Source organism: Mauremys mutica, chromosome 5 (assembly GCF_020497125.1).
Source record: "Mauremys mutica isolate MM-2020 ecotype Southern chromosome 5, ASM2049712v1, whole genome shotgun sequence".
Classification (NCBI taxonomy): domain Eukaryota; kingdom Metazoa; phylum Chordata; order Testudines; family Geoemydidae; genus Mauremys; species Mauremys mutica.
The window spans coordinates 83,998,925-84,021,316 of NC_059076.1; the positions used below are offsets into that span (position 1 = coordinate 83,998,925).

At 44.1% G+C, this 22,392-nt stretch overlaps 1 protein-coding gene and 1 long non-coding RNA gene across 3 annotated transcripts in view; one reads left to right on the forward strand and one right to left on the reverse strand.

The window, feature by feature from the left end:
* Positions 1-22,392, forward strand: part of LOC123370984 — a 38,577-nt gene that overhangs the window by 4,396 nt on the left and 11,789 nt on the right. The gene's annotated exons all lie outside the window — the stretch shown is intronic.
* Positions 19,946-22,392, reverse strand: part of PDLIM3 (PDZ and LIM domain 3) — a 42,844-nt gene continuing 40,397 nt past the window's right edge. The window contains exon 8 of one of the 2 annotated variants that reach the window (XM_045017994.1): positions 19,946-21,800. In XM_045017994.1, the coding sequence (XP_044873929.1) occupies positions 21,611-21,800 (190 nt within the window). In that variant the 3' untranslated portion in view covers positions 19,946-21,610. The remainder of the gene's footprint in view (positions 21,801-22,392) is intronic. The other variant, XM_045017993.1, reaches the window with a different exon arrangement.

Sequence of the window (22,392 nt, forward strand, 5' to 3'; positions counted from 1 at the left end):
CTGTGTGAATCGCGATTTCTGTGGCAAATGGAGCCCGATCTGCTGAGGACTCTGCTGATGAGTGTCACCAGCACAACACGTTTGGCAGTCGAGCTATTCCTTCAGCTCCAAAGTGACAGTGAGGAGTCCAACGATGATATCAATATGGATTTGCCTGCCGCGTGTGACACTACAGTGCTCGTGGCATTCACGGAAATGCTCAGCACCGTTGAACGCCGCTTTTGGGCTCGGGAAACAAGCACTGAGTGGTGGGATCACATCGTCATGGAAGTCTGGGATGACGAGCAGTGGCTGCAGAACTTTCATATGAGAAAAGCCACTTTCATGGGACTGTGTGCTGAGCTCGCCCCCACTCTGCGGCGCAAGGACACAAGATTGAGAGCTGCCCTGACGGTGGAAAAGCGGGTGGCTATTGCAATCTGGAAGCTGGCAACTCCAGACAGCTACCGGTCGGTCGGGAACCAGTTTGGTGTGGGAAAGTCGACCGTGGGAATCGTTTTGATGCAAGTTTGCAAGGCAATTAATCGCATCCTGCTAAGAAAGACCGTGACTCTGGGGAGCGTGCAGGACATTGTGGATGGCTTTGCACAAATGGGTTTCCCTAACTGTGGAGGGGCGATAGATGGGACGCATATTCCTATTCTGGCCCCCCCCCCACCTGGCATCAGAGTACGTTAATCGTAAGGGGTATTTCTCCATGGTTCTCCAGGCGCTTGTGGATCACCGCGGGCGTTTCATTGACATTTACACAGGCTGGCCTGGAAAGGTGCATGATGCACGCATCTTTCGGAACAGTGGCCTGTTCAGGAAGATGCAGGCAGGGACTTTTTTCCCAGACAGGAAGATCACAGTAGGGGATGTCGAAATGCCCACTGTGATCCTTGGAGACCCCGCGTACCCGTTACTGCCTTGGCTCATGAAACCCTATACAGGGAAGCTTGACAGGAGCAAGGACCGGTTCAACTACAGGCTGAGCCGGTGCAGAATGACTGTGGAGTGTGCTTTTGGGCGTTTAAAAGCTCACTGGAGATGTTTGTATGGGAAGCTAGACTTGGGGGAAAGCAGCATCCCCGCGGTTATAAGCGCTTGCTGTACCCTCCATAATATTTGTGAAGGGAAGGGTGAAACATTCAGTGAGGCATGGACCACCGAGGTTCAAGTCCTGGAGGCTGAATATGCACAGCCAGAGAGCAGGGCTAATAGAGAGGCCCAGCACAGGGCTACAAGGATTAGGGATGCCTTGAGGGAAGAATTTGAGGCTGAAAGCCAACAGTAATGTTTGCTGCCTTGCATGGGAGTGAATTGCACTGCTTACACTGTTATTCTATTATCCATAATAATAATATGATTTGTAGTGCCTCTTTCTTTACTGGGCTAAGGTATCTTTCACTATCTGCTATAATAAAGACTGTTTTCAAAGCCAAGAATTGTTTTATTGAAAAGAAAAAAACTTCCTTGACAGACAGACAGACACACAACATTTCATGAACACAAGAGGGCAGGGGTGTGGGTTGGTGAACTGTACAGTCACAAGTTTGCATATGCCCTGTCTGGATTGCTGTTTAATGAATCCTGCACTTCAGGGTTCATATACTGCATGGTGATGGGGGTTGAATGCAGAGGGTAAGGGTGGTGGTAGGTATCGGGGCTGGTTGGGGAACGTACAGGTGTTGGAGGCAGCTGGTGGTGGTAAGAACCTGGATGCTGGGGAAAGGTGGTTTGAGCTGACATTGGGGCACAAGGCACAAAGGACGGGGCGGGTGGGGGAGTAGCACGGTAGTGCTCTGCTTGCATGGCAACAAGTGACTCTATAGACTCCGCTTGGCGCTCCAGGATGCTTAGCAGCCGCTCCGTGCTTTTCCTCTTGGCCACTGCATTTCTCTGCCGGTTCCTGCTTTCCCTGTGGCGGAACTTGCTTTCTGTCTCTCGCCACTCCTTCAATTGTTTACTCTCTCGAGCAGAGTGATTAAGAACAGTTTTCAACATGTCCTCCTTGCTCTTTCGGGGATTTTTTCTCAAATTTTGAAGCCTCTGTGATGTTGAACATCTGGGCAGTCCAGTAGTCAAGGTCACTGTAGAAACAGAAATGACAACATTTAACATGGGCAGCATTGTATCCACTATCTCCAGACATGAATTGTTACACTGAGGGAGTGAGTTCTCATTTAAGCATTCTTTTCCCCACACGCATAACACAACAGAAGCCACGAAATGGTGAGTGAGGAGTGCTTACTTATATGGGGAGAAGTGGGGCTTGGGTGATAGAGGGGAGCTGGTTGCTTCGGGTAATCTGGAGTGCTAGAGGGGTTGAGTGAGGATGCAGATGCAGGGGTGATCTTATCTCCCTATCTCTTCACTAAAGAGTCTCCCAACATTTTTCACAGGACTTAATCCTGGAAGATGTTTCCCTACTGCGAGTCACTAGGGAACACCGGGGGGCTCTTTTAGAGCAATGTGGATTCCGCCCGGGACCCTATGCGGCGTGCCTGTGTTCAGAAATGGTCCCCCCACCACTGGCAGAAGAGTGGCGCGGACGCGTCACCGTCACTGGGACAAGGGACACAGTGGCTCTGCCTATAAACCTGCGCAGGCTTATTGCCCACGCTCTGGATGAAGCTTTTGCTGAGATAACTGAAGCAGATTACCGCGACGTGATAGACCACATCAACGGGCTATTCCACATCTAGAGGCTGGCATGCATGCATCCATAACCCCCCCTCCTCTCCAGAAACATTTCACCCAGAAAATAAAAGCCGCTTACCGGTAACACGCTCCTCTGCTTGTCCTTCTGCAACTGCTGGCTGCTGCGATTGGGTACTTTCCTCCTGGCTTGAGAAGAGCTCCTGGCTGCATTCCTCCAGGGAATCTGCGGTTTCTTCCCCCATCCCAGGAGCTTCACTCGCGGTTTCCTCTCCCACCCCCGCCGCCTCCTCCGCCTCCTCCTCCTGTCCCCCAGCCTGCTCAGAAGTGTCCATCGTTATCCTGGGATTGGCAGTGGGGTCACCCCCAAGTATCTCATCCATCTCCCTGTAAAAACGGCAGGTCGTGGGAGCAGCTCCGGATCGTCGATTCCCCTCTCGGGCTTTGTAATAGGCACTCCGCAGCTCTTTAACTTTCACCCTGCATTGTACTGCGTCCCGATCATGGCCCCAATCCAGCATGGCCCTTGATATCTGCTCAAAGATATCGTAATTCCTACGGCCGGAGCGCAGCTGTGCCTGAACAGATGCCTCACCCCAAACACTGATGAGGTCCTGCAATTCACCAGTGCTCCATGCTGGGGCTCGTTTGCCGCGTGGAGGCATGGTCACCTGTAACTGATTAAAACTGATTGCACTCCACACCTGGCTGCAGCAAACAGGAAGGGGGAGATTTTTAAATTTCCCGGGGCATTTAAAGGGCGGGTCACCTGAGGCAAGAGCAGTAGAGTGCAAACTGATGTGCAGAGTGGCTGAACAGGAATTCTGGGATAACTCCTTATTCCCTGGAGGACAGGTAAAGCGCTGGTGAGTGTCCACACCTGCTGAGCAGCGCTGGATCACCAGCGCTGCACTCCTTATACCCCTGCCGGGATGGGTTTTCAGCCAGCGCTGCAACCAGGGAGTTGCAGCGCTGGTTGTGCCCTGCAAGTGTGGACGGGGTGTTGTTGCAGCGCTGCAAAGCCTCCACCAGCGCTGCAACTTGTAAGTGTAGCCAAGCCCTCAGAGTGTCACAGCTAAATACAAGGTGAAACAGATTGTTTAGCATAAGTTGTTAACATATATTTCAAGGGACCATTGAAGGTGAAGTGGCCTGTTAACATGACACAAGCTGCACTTCCCCCCACACCCCCTTCTTTCCTCCCTATGATTGGAGAGGAGTTAACGGGCCTTGACTCATCCCTTGAAATATGTGTTATCTACTTATGCTAAGCAGTGCGTTCCACCTTGTATTTAACTGTGACATTCTGAAGTTTCCCAGACCTGAAGAAGAGCTCTGTGTAAACTCGGAAGTTTGTCTCACCAACAGAAGATGGTCCAATAAAAGGTATTACCTCACCCATCTCATCTCGCAAACTGTCTTGAGCCTTTTTGTGTGTACAACCCGGTGAACTTCTCAAGGGGGAAGCTGGTTTAAACACAAACAGCTCATTACATTTGCCTTGTCCTTTAACATCACAGACATAATATTATAATCAGCTACATGGACAGCTGTCACATTCTGATTATTGTAAGAGGATGAGCATGAGTGTTCTGTGAACCTTTGAACAGGTGCAACCTAGACAGGTTTATTAAAATATCAAAACAATAAAGATATAAATATGTTAGGCAAAGGGGACCTATAAGTAGTCCTAAAAAGTTTAGAAGTGTCTGTATGGTATTCTGTCTTGCCTGGCAAATTAATGGCTAAGTAAGTCAGGATTCTATGAGTAAACAACGGAAAAATAAAAAATGAAGGCCAGTCTCTGTTTACTTAAGTTGAAGAATTTTAAATAGGTCAGAGGTGTCGAGGTCAGAGTCATTTGATGGATAAAATGAGGAGAGTTACTTTTGTTGTTCTTGTGGCCTGTATCCTATCTACCAGGGTGCAGATATCTAAGATCAATCATAAATCTTGTCTGGCTGAGGTCAGGTGAAGAGAGACTGTCATAGTTTCAAATTCTAGGAAAGGCAATCTCTCCCTGTGACACACTGAACACCTTGATTTATATCTGTATCCATATCCGAAGAGTAACAACCGGAGTAGATGGCATGGTTGAAGCACACTGTGGCCCTTTCAGCATCTAGGCTAAGAATGGCTTGTCTTGGGAAATTCCGTTGTAGGGAAAGACTTTCTATCAGGTTGTAGTGGAGCCCCAGCCAACACGAAGGCATAGGCCTGGAACTGGCTGCTTCAGAGACTGTTTTTTCTATTCTTCATACACAATAGTGGAATGATGATGATGATGATAGAGTGTTTTAAGAACTTGTTGTTAGCACTGTTAGAATCTGCATCAAAATGCTTGTAACTCAGTCCTTGCTTTTGCCAATGGTAGGACAATGGCCAATACCTATATCGTACCAAAAGGCAGAATCTGCATTAGATGGCTTTCCAGAATTGGACTGTTGTCCTGACAATGAATGCCTTCCAAGGTGCTGGTTCTAGAATCTCACCACCTCAGTGCCTTAGTACCATGTGCTTACTAGAACTTACAAGCTTAATGGCTAGATTTTGGCACCTAATTAGCTCCTGCTATGGGGCACAAGGAGGAAGAACAACACTGGGAGGGGGGAGGGATAGCTCAGTGGTTTGAGCATTGGCCTGCTAAACTCAGGGTTGTGCATTCAAGGTGGCCACTTAAGGATCCTGGGCAAAAATCAGTACTTGGTCCTGCCAGTGAAGGCAGGGGGCTGGACTCAATGACCTTTCAAGATCCCTTCCAGTTCTAGGAGATAGGTATATCTCCAATTAATTTTTATTTAATTGAGCCTCAGTGCCTTTTGTGCAATATCTCTGAAGAGTGCACTATTGTGGTGGCAGGTATATAGAAAAGGTGATTCACAGATCCACATCAAGCATGTGTGCATGGGAAAAATCTCATGACAAATCATGCTGAGTAATGGAAAGGCTACATGCTTCCTAGACTGAGGTGTCAATAGAGAAGGTTTTGGAACAAATAGATAAATTAAACAGTAATAAGTCTCTAGGATCAGATGGTACTCACCCAAGTGTTCTGAAGGAACTCAAATAAGAAATTGCAGAACTACTCACTGTGGTATGTAACCTATTGTTTAAATCAGACTCTGTACCAGATGACTGTTGGAGAGCTAATGTAACACCAATTTTTTAAAAAGGCTCCAGAGGCGATCCTGGCAATTACAGGCTGGTAAGCCTAACTTTAGTACCAGTGGCCAAACTTACTGATCCTCCAAGCTGTGTATAATCGATAATTTTTAGAGGTTTTAGAGGTTTCAGAGCTGGGCACACCTGCCGAGGCTCGGGAGCTTCAGTTCTCGGGAGCTTCAGCCATGTGGGGCACACCTGTCAGGGTTCAGGCCTTGTGTCCTGTGGCAAGGTGGTGGGGCTCGGGGCTGAAGCCACAAGACTTTACAAACAGAACGTTCTTAAATCCATTATAATCAAAACCTTCTGCTCACTTCCAGCAGGAAAATATGGCTCTGGGACTCATTAAATTTATAAGGTTCTAGTCAGTGGGCCCTTACAAGAGTGGGAAGTCAGCTAGAATTTTTCCGTTTCTTGACTACATTTTTTGTGAAGGAGAAGGAAAGGAAGGAAAAACAGATTTTGATGCAGACAACATGATAATTCCATGCTTCTATGTACAGAAGAAGGGAATTCAAGGAAAGTAAGTCATATTCTGCTCTGTTGTGCTGTTTTAGATTACAGTGGAGTTACTCTGGATTTACACTGGTATAACAGCAGAATTTGGCCTACTGATTAGCCACTTAACATAATCTCACACAACAATTTTAATTTGACAGTGATAAACATGAACGGAAGCACTTATTCAATAAAATGAACTATGGCATGGGAGCTACAGGGGTGTTCAGCACCTCTGCAAATCAGGCCATTACTGACAAAAATGAAAATTTGCAATTGAGGGAATTAGTAAGTAAGAAGCATCAGGATAGTTGGTAATCCTTGGAAAAAGTCAGGGTCAGAATTAAAGGGTCTCAGTCAATGCTACTTATTACGTGAGCAAAAATGAAATGCTCTATGTTATTAATAAATTGATCTGTGTAATGAACAAGGAAATAGCTAAGAGACATTAAAGGAATGCTGTCAACTTGATGCTACTGTTAATTTATATTTTTACACTGATTAGATTTCAATACTATAATTAATCCTGGTTTTCTTTGCCACTTTTTGTGGGGGTTTTCTTTTTTGCTTTCATTCCCTGGTTGCTGTGTGTAAATACTCTCACAAACAACTGTCACAAAGTATTATTAAATGTACAAACTGGAAAAACAGAGATTTCTTATCTCCAGTCTCTTTGAATTATAGTATTCTTCTTCGAGTGCTTGCTCATATAGATTCCAGTTAGGTGTGTGCTCCTCGATGCCGTCATTGCGGTACTGCTCCCTGACACTGGCCTCGAGACAGCGTTCCCCAACTCTAGCACCGACTGAACAGCAGTGATCCCTGGCACCGACCGCGTAGTGCCGCTCTCCAGCACCATACCGATCGGCACCGCCATGGTCGTTGTGCTCTAGGTCTCTGTCATCGGACTCGGAGGCAGAGTCCTTTTACTCGAGACACCGTTGGTACTGATCAGCCCAGCACAGGCACAGGCAAGACACCCATGGCAGGTGTAATGGCAAGGACCTACGCAATGGCCATTTTTCACCCCAGGGGCCTACCACCAGGCTCAAGGCACACTCCCCAGGGGTTCACAGTCTGTGGCCTCAGAAGGATGTGTGCCTCCACCAGCCAGGGACTGTCCCATGCTTCAAGGTTCTGAGACAGGGTCAGCTTGCGGCACATAGCATGGTCCCGCACCTGCTCCCAGCACCGAGACTGCAGTCGGCACCGAGAGTCATAGCACCAAACAGTACGACTCCAGGTAGCCGGAAAGCAAAGAGGGCCCGGTGCCACCTCTAGCATCGTTGTCTTCATCGCCAGACAGTGTTGGGGGCTTCCTCCCCGGGGCTTCCTCCTGTTGATAGCAGGGCACACCAGGACCTGCTGCACAGGATCACCTGCTATATGGGGCTCCAGGCCGAGGAAGTGGTGGAACTGGAGGACCCAGTGGTGGACATTTTAACCCCAGAAGGGCCATTCAGGGTAGTTCTGCCCCTTATAAAAACTATTCAAGCCACAACAAAAAATTTGTGGCAAACCCCTGCCTCCATCCCCCGACATCCAAGGGGGTGAAGTATTTTGTACCCTCTAAAGAGTACGAGTACCTATTATTTCACCCACAACCCTGCTCATTGGTGGTGGTGACGGTTAATGGGAAAGAGAGACAGTTGGAACAGGGCCCGACTCCCAAGTTGAAAGACTCCAAAAAGATGGACCTCTTCGGCCACACAATCTACTCGACTGGGGGACTCCAGCTGAGGATTGCTAACCAACAGGCAACCCTCAGCAGATACAATTTTAATTGATGGGACTTCATGAAATGTAAGGAGCTCGTGCCACCTGACTCTAGGTCAGAGTTTGCAGCAATAGTGGACGAGGGCAAGGCGGTGGCATGGACCTCTTTACAGGTCTCACTGGGCGCTGTGGACATGGACGCACATACCTTGTCCTCGGGCATAGCCATGAGAAGAAGCTGTTGGCTACAGGCATCCAGCCTTCCCCTCTAAGTCCAACAAATTATTCAGGACCTGCCTTTTGATGGCCTGGCCCTGTTTGCAGTGCAAACAGACTCCAGGCTTCACAGCTTAAAAGATTCTCAGGCAACAATGAAATTGCTGGGCATGCATAGACCAGTCATCCAGCGCAAATATTTTAAGCCCTAGCTCCAGGAGCGTTTCTATCCTCCCCGGCCCAGGCAGGACTTCTCCAGGAAGCGGGGCAGGAATGGCAGGTGCAACCCTCCCCATCCAGAGCCAGGGCTTGACAACACCATCATCTGACTTGAAGCAGGCCTTTTGAAGAAGTACCCGAGGACAATGCACCAGTCGACATACCGGATCCTCACCCCTGTTGCCTGAACTATCTGTCCCACCTTTACCATGCCTGGTTGCAGCTAACATCAGACCGCTGGGTCCTTTGCATGATAGAAGTGGGATATTCTCTCCAAATCTGCTACTCCCCTCCCTTCCACCCCACCTCCCTCTTCCCTCTTCAGGGACCCTTCTCACGAAGATCTCCTCACGCAGGAGATCCAGATGCTCCTCGCCGCGGGAGCAGTAGAGGAGGTTCCTCAGGAGCTAAGAGGCAAGAGATTCTACTCCTATTATTTCCTAATCACCAAAGTGGGGTGGGGGTGGGGGAATCCTCAGACCTATGCTAGACCTGTGAGGCCTCAACAGCTTAATGAAAAAGTTGAGGTTCCACGTGGTCTCCCTAAGTGTGATTATTCCCTCTCTGGATCTGGGAGACTGGTCTCGAACTCAAGGAGGTGTACTTCCACATCTCCATACTTCCTGTTCACAGACGTTTTCTCAGGTGTATGGTCAACCAGAACCATTACCAATTTACGGTCAGAACTGTCCTTAGGCATATGCAGTTGCATAGGGCACCTGAACATTTGGGGCATCACTGGGTCTTAGGCCATGGCTACACTTGCAAATTTGCAGCGCTGCAGCAGGGTGTGAAAACACACCCTCTCCAGCGCTGCAAATTGCGGCGCTGCAAAGCGCCAGTGTGGTCAAAGCCCCAGCGCTGGGAGCGCGGCTCCCAGCGCTGTACGTTATTCCCCACAGGGAGGTGGAGTACGGACAGCGCTGGGAGAGCTCTCTCCCAGCGCTGGCACTTTGACTACACTTAGCGCTTCAAAGTGCTTTGAAGTGCAAGTGTAGCCATAGCCTTAGTGTCCAGCCTCCGGCTCTTCTTATCCCTGTTCTGACCCTTCCTGCAGGCTCCCACAGCTAGCTGCTGCAGCCTGGTGACTCTTACTCCCGGGGGATCTAGTAACTTAAAAGTGAAAAAGCATTCCAGCCTGCCAGACCTATTAGCACAACATTGAAACTATTAAAGAGCCATTCAAGTGGTAATGAAGTTATTTAACAGGCATTTGCCAACACCCAGGTATATACTGTCAGTTTCTGAATTTACTGACAAAAACAGTTGTGAATTACTGTAATATTTACTCAGAACATGTTAGTCTACAGGACTTTAATTTAAAATTTGCTTTAAAAATATTTCATTAGTGAGTTGGTGAAGATTATAAAATCACATCTCTTAAAAAATCCTTGCATAGATTTTTAGAAGCACAATCATCTTCAGACATAATAGTTTTTAAAATAAATCATTCAAAAGACCACCCTTATCTAAAATACATTTTGATTTGAATTATTATAGTAAAATAACCTTGCTTCCAAAGTCTTCCTGTCCATCCCTTTCTCTCTCCGCCCTTCCCCATTGAAGAGGGCTCTTAAAGGGACAACACTTCTTTCCTTCCAGATAGCTGGGCATAGAGTTTCCCTTTCTTTACTTCTGACTATCTGATAAACTAGTTTTAAGAGAACCCTCCAGCAAAATCAGTACCTAGTAAGATATAAAATCCTTTGTTATGCCTAAAATCTTTGGAAACATATATATTTTTAAAGTTGTTGAAATTTCATAAACATGTCTATTGTTATGGAGATCACACAAAGTAAATCAGTGTTCCTTTTTTCTAAAAGCAATGAACATTGTAATGAACACACTAAACGTCTGTGACTGATTATTTTAAAATAATGTCTTTGTTTCAGTGAGTTAAATATGTAGTAATCTGGTATGATTACCGTACTTTATGAAGGCTTAAGAGTACATTTTAAATATAAAATCAGCTTAGAAATACTGATTTAGAAAATGGAAAACAGAGAAGAGCTGCATCATGTATTCCATAATATTTAATGTTGTATTCAGCAAGACAGCTGACTTGCCCCTACTACAAAGTTTTTGCAAATAAATCTCTGACCAACTTATAGGTATATCAAAAAACCTATGACTTACAATGTTTATTCCCAAGTTTAATGCTTTTAATTAGATACCTTCTGCATGTCCATTCTTCACCATCTGGCATGCAGTGGAAAACATGCTCCATTTTCTTTAGAAAGAAATTGGAGAAGAGTTTTTTTTCAAATGACATTTGCTTCATTTGGGTTCAGGGATTTGGCTGGAAGGGGGTGAGCAGGGTGGGGGAAGGAAGAGAGGAGGGAGACAGTTGGGAGACAGCAGGGCCTGGGAAGAGTGGGGGCGGAGCAGGAGTGGAGTGTGGGTGGGGCCACAGGCAGAAGAGGTGGAGCTAGCCTCCCCAAGTGGCAGCTTCATCCACCGCCCGTGACAGCAGGTAAGAGCAGGTTGGCTCCCGCACACCCAGCGTGCACTGCAGTCTCCTTAGGCAGGGGCCATATTCACAGAGTCAAATGTGCCTGCGCCACACATTCTGCGTGTGGGAGATGGTACAGGGATCTCTGCGGGGAACTGTGACTCCGCTACCACAAGGCGGGCCAGGTGTCTCAGTACTCCTTGCTGCCTCGTCCCTTCCCGCCCCCCCAGCTGCGAGCCTGGGCTGCCGTTGGGCATAAGGGCACCAGTTTAATAATACTGCTTAGGGCCCCATAAATCCTAAGGACGGCCCTGTTTATGGTCCTTCTCTTTGGCCTGTCAAGAGCCCCATGAGTGTTCACCAAGTGCATATCGGTCATAGCCGCCTTCCTACGCTGGAGGCAGGTGCAGGTTTATCCATACTTCAAGGACTGGCTACTCAGGGAATGTTCCAGGGACCAGGTGGAGCAACAAGTCAGCTTTGTAAGATCCATCTTTGATAGTTTGGGTCTCCTGCTCAGTGAGCACAAATCAACCCTATCTCCGACACAGAGGACAGAGTTTATCAGAGCAGTGTTGGACTCGGGCCGGGCCAGGCCAGGGCATCCCTGCTGGAGGCTCGCTTTCGGTCAATGTCAGACATCATACAAAGCCTTAGATGGTACCTTGCTACCACAGCAAGGGGTTGCTTGAGGTTCCTTGGCCACATGGCAGCTTGTACGTATGTGCTACAGCACGCGATGCTGAGGCTCAGGCCTCTCCAAGCTTGGCTGGCGTCAGCCTACTGTCTGGGGCGTGACAGTCTGAACAAAGTGGTCACCCTTCCGGTGCCAGTTCTCTAGTCTCTCCACTAGTGGCTCAACCCACAGGAGGTATGCGAGGGAGTCCCCTTCAACAAACTCCTGCTCTCTCTGTCCCTGGTGACAGATGCATCAGCATTGGGATGGGGTGCATACCTGGGACAACTCCAGACCCAGGTTCTCTGGTCTCAGGATGAGCTTTCACTTCACATCAACGTCAAGGAGTTGAGAGCGGTCTGGCTGGCATGTCAAATCTTCCAGACCCAATTGCAAAGGAAGTGCATGGAGGTCATGATGGACAACACAACTGCGATGTTTTACATAAATAAACAGGGTGGACTGATTCCTCTCCCATATGTCGGGAAGCCTTCAAGCTGTGGGACTTCTGCATAGCCCTCTCCATTCACCTGGAAGCATCTTACCTCCCAGGTTCTCAGTCTGCCATCTCATTCTATCTCAGCAGATCCTTCCACAATCACGAGTGGTCTATCCGCCCAGACATTGTGCACAACATTTTCCAAAGGTGGGGAGTTCCCCAAATTGACCTGTTTGCTACAAAGAGCAGCAGCAAATTCCCCCAATTCTGTTCCTACCAGAACCACAGCCCAGGCCCTGTTGCAGATGTGTTTCTCCTCCCTTGGATGGACCATCTGTTGTAAGCATTCCCACCGATTCCACTCATCCACAAGGTTTTTGCTAAAAATCCACAAGGACAAGGTAGCGGTTATATCGGTAGCACCGGCTTGGCCTCGCCAGCACTGGCATACCATGCTCCTGGAGCTGTCAATGGAAGCTCCAGTCTCATTGCACCCGGTCCTGGACCTGATCACTCAAGAGCATGGTCACCTTAATCATCGCGACCTCAAGTCCGTTCACCTCACCACTTGGAAGCTTCATGGCTAAACCCAATGGAGCGCATGTGCTTTGAGCAGGTTAGGGAAGTCCTACTTGGTAGCAGGTAACCCTCCACCAGGGTGGCTTACCTGGTCAAGCGGAAGAGGTTTGTAATCTAGTGTTCTCAGGGTCACGCTCCTCCATTGTAGGTACCCATACCGGTTACTCACTGGTTATTCTGGACTATCTACTGCACTTAAAACATCAAGGCCTCTCGGTATCATCTCTCAAGGTACATCTGGCAGTCATTTCTGCCTTCCACTTGGGAGCAGCCAGCCGTACTGTCTTCGCTAACCCAACGGTCAGTCATTTCCTGAAAGGCCTGAACAGGCTATACCCGCAGGTTAAGAAACCAATCCTGGCGCGGGATCTCAACCTGATCCTTTGCAGACTAATGGGCCCCCTGGCAACTTGTTCGCTGCGCTACCTGTCATGGAAGGTGGCCTTCCTAGCCGCAATCACCTCATCAAGAGAGTGTCCGAGTTTAAAGCTCTAGCCTCTGACACTCCCTACACCATTTTCTATAAAGACAACATGCAACTGAGACTGCACCCAGCCTTTCTCCCAAAGATTGTGTCCCAATTCCACTCCAACCAGGACATTTTCCTACTCGTCTTTTATCCTAAGCCTCACGTGGATAGTTGAGAACAAAGGGTCGACTCCCCTGGATGTTCGAGCGCTAGCCTTTTACATTGAATGCACAAAGCTGTTCCGTAATTTGAACCAGTTGTTCGTGACAGTCGCAGACCGGTTGAAAAGCCTTCCAGTCTCGTCACAGAGGATTTCATCATGGATTACGTCCTCTATCCAGGCATGCTATGATCTGGCAAAAGTACCGGCTCCTGAACTAATGGCACATTCCACAAGAGCGCAGGCCTCCTCTGTGGTGTGCCTGGAACAGGTCCTGATCCAGGGGATCTGCAAGGCAGCGACGTGGTCCTCGGTTCACTCTTTCATGTCTTATTACACGATTACCAGTACTCCAGAGAGGATGTAGCATTTGGCAGAGAGGTGCTACAGTCACTGATTCCATAAACTCCAACCCCACTGCCTAGGTAAGGCTTGGGTGTCACCTAATTGGAATCGATATGAGCAAGCACTTGAAGAAGAAAAACGGTTACTTACCTCGTAACTGTTCTTCGAGATGTGTTGCTCATATCTATTCCAAACCCTTCCGCCTTTCCCTCTGTCGGAGTAACTGGCAAGAAGGAACTGAACAGGCAGTGGGTTGGCAGGGACCTATATTCACTGCCATGGAGGTGCCACTACAAGGGGCTCCATGGCCGACCTGACGGGTGCTGCTAGGGGAAAAACTTTTCAACAACTGTGCATGCGGCGCACACACACCTAATGGAATGGATATGAGCAACACATCTTGAAGAACAACAGTTACGAGAAGGTGAGCAACCATTTTATTGTTGGGGTTATTTTGTTACAGTTGCAGGTACACATTTTTCAACTGCTAGTGTTATTTAAAAAAAATAATAAAATTCATGGCGTCTACGCCGAAGAGCTCAAATGAGTGACTAGAACTAAGATCTCTCTGCTGTTAAGGATTTCCACACAGAGTGGAAGCTTGTGTGCTGAAAGAGGGTTCACTGCACAGGTTTGAATGGCTGTAAATCAGTGCAAGTTGGTACCTGCCTGGGGCTCTTGTTATCCTTAAGCTGCCTCTATGTGATAATCCATGCAGGAGGTTGTGATGTCAAATATCTCAAGCTAGGCTCAGTCTCTTTATTAAACTCTCAACTAGCAAGACCTGATCTCACAAGTATCAAGTACTAGTACAAACTTCTGGCACATACAGAGATGTTTCACATGTCATTCTCTGACCATGTACCTCTGAAGAAAGAAAGATGTAGTTCACTGTCTTATGACCTCCCTCTCAGGATCTGCTTTCTTTCACTGTTACACATGTTTCTTTCACATGTTAAATTGCTTCTACTCTGTAAGGTTATCTACATGGGAACCTCTCCCAAGGTATGGTCTAGAGTTGTTCTTGGGTTCTCTGATATTATTAGCTAAGAGAAAAATAATGGAGACTAAGCCTACATCAAAGGGAATATACATCATTTAGTAGTCTCCTGTGTGGTTCTGTCGTAAAAGATTTCAAGGATATTGAGACTAACTAAATCTTCCTCTCACCTTTCCATACACATGCACAGACGGTTCTTTATGGAAACTCAAACATTCTCTGTTGCTCTGCCCCATCTCTGTATGTCTGCTGTCCAGTATTTCATTTGTATTTCTTGTAGGAAACCCCCATCCACAGAAACAATCATTTGAGTTTTGCTGCATGTCATTTTCCTAATGAAGTATAGTGGTGTATATTTTCCTTGTGACTGTATGCAGAACTAAATTCCTGCGGTTTACTTGTGTGTTAGTTAGTTTACTTTTAAAAATATTATGAGGTATCATAAAAAGAAAAGCAGACCTTTTACATTTGTATTAAAAATATATCATGATCTGAAAACCAGAGGCCAGTCTGAAAAAGATATAATTAATTATTTTAAGTGTCCTCAAATCAAAAGGACTTGAAATACACCTCTACCCTGATATAACGCTGTCCTTGGGAGCCAAAAAATCTTACTGTGTTATAGGTGAAACCGCGTTATATTGAACTTGCTTTGATCCGCTGGAGTGCGCAGCCCTGCCCCCTTGGAGCACTGCTTTACTGCGTTATATCCGAATTCATGTTATATCAGGTCATGTTATATCGGGGTAGAAGTGTATATATACAGTACAATTTGGGTTGAATTATACCTTTGCCCTGGGCTTGAAGCAAAGAGGAAAGGGTTGTTGCATTGCCCTTGGAACAGGCTGGAAGGCAGATTGTAAGTCTAACTACGGAATTTCCTCTTGCTCCAAGTGGGAAGTACGCTGTGCCAGATCTTCATGCATCATACTCCCCTGTAGTGCTGTTGCAACTACAGTGGCCATCATGTTGATGCAATGAAGCCAAGGCTGCCCTAGTTTCTTCCCTCATGCACAGTTGAGGGAATAACGACTCTTCCCTATGGCTGCTACCCACAGTGAGGGCACACCAGGCAGGACTGTAATGGGTTGCTTTATGTTGCATTACTCTGTTGCACGGCCATGAATACTAGCCACAGTATGGCCCTCTGTATTAATATAGAAACTTCTTTTTGGATTGACTGTGTTGGCATACAAAAGTTGACAATTATACATATTTTCATTATTTTTGCCTTTGATTCTTCTGTGTAAGCCCATTTCTCCATAGCCTACTCTGCTCTATTTAATATCAGTTTCTTGTAGGCAGCTGGGTTGCTTACAAGATTCTTAAGAAAGGTTAATTCAGGCTCCTGACTAAATATTTTTTAACAGAAAAAGAATTTTGAAAGCAGACCAGAGACCTCTAAGAAACTGTTTAAAAGGCAAGACAGACAAAGGGTGTGGGAAGGTGTGTGTGTATATAACACACAGAATATGACAATACTTTGTGTATAGTCATTTTCACTTTTCACATCACCCTCATCCTGTTTGTTTTTCACAGATTAACAAGGGAAAAAAAGAAAATTTAAAGTAGACATATGTGAATGTAAAGCTAAACATTTAACGGGAAATTGGAAAGAAGTCGTAGCATCTTTTAACAGATTATATTAAAATGTTTTAGATTTCAAATAATCAGTGTCCCTTTAACACAAAGTGGATTTGATTTAAATCATGATTGAAATCACTAGTCAGGAAGACTCGATTTAATCATGCATTCTTGTTGGTTGTTATAACCTTAATACATATTCTTCACAACTCAGAGATAGATGTAGATTTCATTTTTAGAAGGTACACACTATACATTTTTAAAGTGATTTATTTTTAAAACTTTTCAGATTAGTTTTACAGCTATCTCAGAAAATGAATGATTGATTATTTCATTTACCAAAGGTAATTGAATCAGATATTTATGAAGTCATTGGGAGATGAGCTATCTCCAATTCAACAGGTTAATCATTAATATTTGGAGGATTTTCTTGCCATGCTGTATTAGGAGGAGAACATCATCAGACAGACATTTAAATTGTTTTATTTAACTAAAACAACAATGTTATGTATTCTGGATTTTTTTCTTCAACAGCAAACATATAATATTTTAACAAAACAAACATATTAATTTTTTAACTTAGTTAAACATTCAAGTTTTTTAAAATCAGGTTAGTTTTTGTTTTGTTTTGAACTAAAATAGTTAAATGAAATATTTCAAAAAACAAAAATTAAATCGACTATGTCAGCCAGGTCAACATGAGAAACTTAAAATATTGGCTTCTGCAGCTAACTCAGTCATCTTCACCTTCATTTTCCTGTTTGTTCATAATCTGGAAAAAAAAACCAAGCTTTTCTGCTTTTTCAGGTCCCAAACGATTTCTCAATTTGGAATGAATTAGTCCAAAGGAAGAAAATATTCTTTCTACACCGGCAGAAGAAGTTACTGCTGTTAAAAGTCTCTGAATCCAAGTGCTTAAGTGACTTCCACCAGTTCACTGGTGTGACTTTCTTTAAAACATCATGAGCAAACATATATTTTTTTGAATGGTTCACCCTTAGCTCTGAATCCAAGTGCTTAAGTGACTTCCACCAGTTCACTGGTGTGACTTTCTTTAAAACATCATGAGCAAACATATATTTTTTTGAATGGTTCACCCTTAGCTCTGAATCCAAGTGCTTAAGTGACTTCCACCAGTTCACTGGTGTGACTTTCTTTAAAACATCATGAGCAAACATATATTTTTTTGAATGGTTCACCCTTAGCTCTGAATCCAAGTGCTTAAGTGACTTCCACCAGTTCACTGGTGTGACTCTCTTTAAAACATCATGAGCAAACATATATTTTTTTGAATGGTTCACTCTTAGCTCTGAAGTTTATTATAGTTGGCATTATGGAGGGATGATTGCTGGGTGTCCATGTCATAGCCAACTCCTCTTCTTCAGCAGTTAAGGTTTGACCCTGGTACTGAGTATTGAGAATATTTGCAAGAAAATGAGCTGGAGATAGTGCTTGTCCCATTCGTTTTTTTAATGCTTGTAATTTAACTCTATCGTTGCATATTTCTCTTTTTAAGATCTCACTCAGTTCCTTCCAAATTTCAACAGCGTCAGCAATAAAACAGCTGTTTCCCTGCATTTTGTTCAAGGCTACAGAAATAGACTTCAGGGTACTCAGCATGTGTTCAACATTTCTCTTAAGCCCAATGTTGAGAACTTTGGCTGTGACAGTGCCATCTATTTTTCCATGACTTTGTTCACAAACTGTCATGCAGATTAGGCCAGTTCTTGATATAGTGCTCAAAACAGTCCACTACTGAGTTCCATTGCACGTCTTGTGGGAGAGTTAGCTTGGTTCCTCCTACTTTTTTCAGAGCAGCTGCTGCAAAGTGGTTGTTATGGAAATATTTTGCAATTTTAACATTAGCTGCTGCAAAGTGGTTGTTATGGAAATATTTTGCAATTTTAACATTAGCCTTTATTTCTGGAACACTAAAGTCTTTGGCTAGGAGGTCCATCAAATGAGCACTGCAACCGTATGTTATTAGCTTGGGACTCTCTTCTAAATTTCTTTTCATCTTGGATACATTTGCAGCATTGTCTCTGACCAAGCTGTGTACTAGACATTTGATTTTTTTCCCCACAGTTTGTTACAGCTTTTACTGCTATTTCTTGTAAGTATTCTGCTGTGTGTGCATTTCCTGATGTCACACCTTACAGAAACAATTGCTACAACAGAAGAAGGGAATGTCTTCATGCACGTACGACAGGATCATTGTGGACATTGCTCCACCCATCAAGACTCAGGTTAACAATTTCACCCTCTAGACCTTTTGCACACTGCTCAATTTCTCTTTCTTACACTTTATCCAGCAATTTGCTTGCAACATCTGCTCTGTTGGGTGGACTGTATTCGGGTCTTAATGACTGAACCATGTTAATGAAGTGTGGGTTCTCAATCATACAGAAAGGAGAGTTTGTTGCATAAACAAACTGGGCAATTTTTTCATCAATTACCTTTTTTTGTAATCTGCTGGTTCTTATCACAAACTTATTCTATGGTTGTTTCTGGATGGTGGAACTTTTTTTTTTCTTTTTGCTACAGGTGATATACTGTGGCTATGTGACCTACATGATGTGACTGAAACACTATCATTGGCAAATAACGCTGAAACTATAGAAAATGATGGGGAGCATGAAGGTGGATAGTCTTCAGAATCCTGTATGTTGAAGATGGATTCTCCTAAACAAAATAAGTCAATGCAGTTATTTAATTATTATTACCATACTGCATTTAGTATTACTCTTTGCATTCACTGATGCTCAGTATTACTTTAATGGTGAAATTGTAAAAGGAAGATTTTCCTATTTCAGCTATTTATTTTTTATCACAACTGCATCTAAAATGATAGTACCATAGAGTAACAACTATATTTTTTGCTCAAACATGAGAATTCAAGAATAGTCCAGAAGGAAGACAGGCAGTCCTTAAGAAAGCAGTATGAAATAAAAAAGTTTACCAACCTGAAGATCCTGCAGGCTGTCTGTCAGTGAGGGTTGGCTTGCCTCCCAAGGCCTGTGAGACTGGGGGATCGTTTACTACAAAAGCAATTTCTCCTCTCTTGGTATTGACACCTCCTGATCAATCATTGGGAGTGGACCACATCCAACCTGACCTAATTGGCCTTCAACACTGGTTCTCCACTTGTAAGATAACTCCCTTCTCTTCATATGACAATATATATTTATGCCTGTTTCTGTAATTTTCACTCCATGCATCTGAAGAAGTGGGGTTTTTTACCCATGAAAGCTTATGCCCAAATAAATCTGTTAGACTTTAAGGTGCCACCAGACTTGTTGTTTTTGTGGATACAGACTAACACGGCTACCCCTCTGATACTTATTTTGTGTTTTAATCCAAACCAGTGTGCATTTGACTAAAGTGTCTGGGGAAAATCTCAGCTTGGCTACCGCAAATGTGCATGGTCCTTTTCACTTTGAGGGAGAGGTGGACCAGGTATTAAACCCATGTGCTGGACAGATTTGACCAGAGCAGGACGGTACGGCTCTGGGGTCCTAGGCTGGGAGGCTGGTGGTTAGATAGTCTGCATGTGACTGCAGAGGGGTGTGTCCCTACCTGTGTGAATACTGGTGGAAGTGCAGGCTGGAGGGCTTTGCAGCTTGTTCCAGCAGCACAATGTGAGAGGGAGCCCAGGGTGGTGGGTTACAGGGCTCAGTGGTACCCCAGTTCCAAGTGGCACCCCGGGGGGAACCCATCACACACACTTACTCTCATTTAATACCAGAAAGGCAAAATACAAAATCTTGATTATATAGATTTATTTCTACTTTCAATTTTTATTAATAAAGAAATGAACATTACAAACTATGATTTTAAAACATAGATTACACTTAAGCTTCTCAGAATTGTACGTATTCCTTGCGTTCCTACTTTCAAAAGAAAATTTACATTTACTTTACAGAATTTCATTAATGGAAATATGTAATAATACATATAGTCTTCCTGGTGCTTTGGAAGCACTATTTTGGAGGGTTTAAAATTAATTAAGGAGCCATCTTTATCTAAAAAGTCATATTGTGTATTGTTTGTATATGCACACTCTTGTTATATTTAATATGTGGTGACATGCACAAATTTTATAAACATTTAAATTTTGAAATAGTACATTAAGGAACCTTGAGAATTGTTGAAATACACAGACGTTAGGTTTCAGATTTCAAGGTGCAACTTTAATGAGGTTTTTAGTATGTGTTTAAAATATACACACTATGTTATTTTGATTCAGTGTTCTGCATGATTTAAGATCTTATGATAGAATTGGGAAAATATTTAGGGGCTTTCTGTACTCAGTTTTTCATGTCTCTGCTAGATTTGTATGCTTGATGTGAAAGTTTAATTTTTTTATAGCATAAATTGTATTTAAATACAGTCATAAGCAATTTACTATAGTTTTGATACTTACTGTAACACTAAGGCTCAATTTTTCATATAGGTGCGCACCTAAGTGTACATGGACTTGTACACATACCTATTGGAGGCACATAGTTCTTCAGATGCACATGTGCAGAGTTGTGTATCTACACATACCTATAAATGCACACAACATTGGAAGATAGGCAAGACTAAGTCAGGCCTGAGTAAAAGTGCATACATATTTAGACATACTCCTGATTGAAAATTTGGTCCTTAGTGGTTTTCAGAAAATGCTCAGCTGTAAGCATTTTCTTTGGCGTTCACCAAGTATTTAATGCAGGATCTTTCCTTGGCATATTTTAATTCTCAGTAATTATAAATGATGCTGAAGTTTTTTAAATTTACCAAATCTAACTTCATTATGACCATATCTGCCCATTTTTGCTATTTGTATGTGTGTGTGTGTTCGCATTTGCATGTCTCCATCAGAATTTCTTGGAAAGTAAATGAAAACACACACTCGTAGTTTGCACTTTGTAGTTCACTGAAATAATATGGGACATGCATTCTACTCTACTATAAGCAAGCTTCACTATGCTTGCTGTTCTATTATATAAAATTAATATCAGTCTTTTATTACATTTGTTGCACCAGGAAGTGTAAATAAATAGACTCTCAAATATCAAAGTAAGGAAAGCAAAGCTTGTTTTTGTGGCATAGGGTAATGATAGTTGAATGATTTTATGGCTGAAGCAGACATTGATAACTGCAGTTTGATAATATAGGTGTAAAATTCCTGCGTTTTTTAGTGGACTGACCCTTTGAGGGATTGAGTTATAGAAGTTGCTGCCTTATACTCCATTAAATTACACTGGCAGCTTCAAATATAATTACTTTGCAAAATGTTACTGGTATATACGCTATTGCTGGCTAATGAGACTTCTGCATCACTCCCACCTCCAAAAGAAAATGTTTAAAATCTGCTACTTTGGATTAAGGCAGTAAATTCAGTCAGTTGTATTGTGGTTCTAAGCTATTAATGTCTTTTTGTGTGCATGCATGTGTGTCCGTTAGCATAGGACTAGCACTTTGGATAAACGGTAACTGCTTCATATCCCTCTGGTGGCCTCATGCGGGCTCGCGCATGAGTTTCACAGTATAATTGTCCCTCCACAAAGAAGTAACCCTTTTGTTTTAGGTTGGTATTGCAGTCAGAGCACACAAAGCATTCTGGGTGCCGGTACTTGTCACGTGCCTTCACCACTGTACCACTGTTTATGAAAATAAAGAAGAGAAAACTAGATTAATAGAGGAGAATGAATTTAGAGTAGAACAGAAATGCATGGCAACATGACATATAAAATAAATACTGTTTCTCTATCATAGGGGGCTTTTTGGTAATGCCTGTGGAGTTATATGCATGCTCTGCCAAGTGCTAGGAAAATATTTTAAAGCTGGAAGTTGACTCTGAGCAGACCTTTTCCTGTGTAAATATAAAATGCCATATGGAAGTCTCAGAACTCCACTGGAAGATCAATACTTCAAAGACCACTGCCTCTTTCAACTATCATATACAGAGTATAATGTAGCCCAGCAGCCAGGGAGTGAAAAGAGTTTAGAAAACGATTCGTCTGACTTAGCCACCAAGACCTGAGTTCAGGATTCTCTGTATCCCTGTTTGGAATTACTGACACCATTGAGATCTATGGCTGGGAATTTCAAAGGAGCCAGAAGGAATGAGAACTCCCATTGAGTGGATACCTTACTCCATTAGGCAGCTTTGAGAATCCCAGCCTGATACAGTACAGGCTATGCGGCTGCTCTTTTCAGTATATGTATTAATGGTAGAATGTGGCAAGAGAT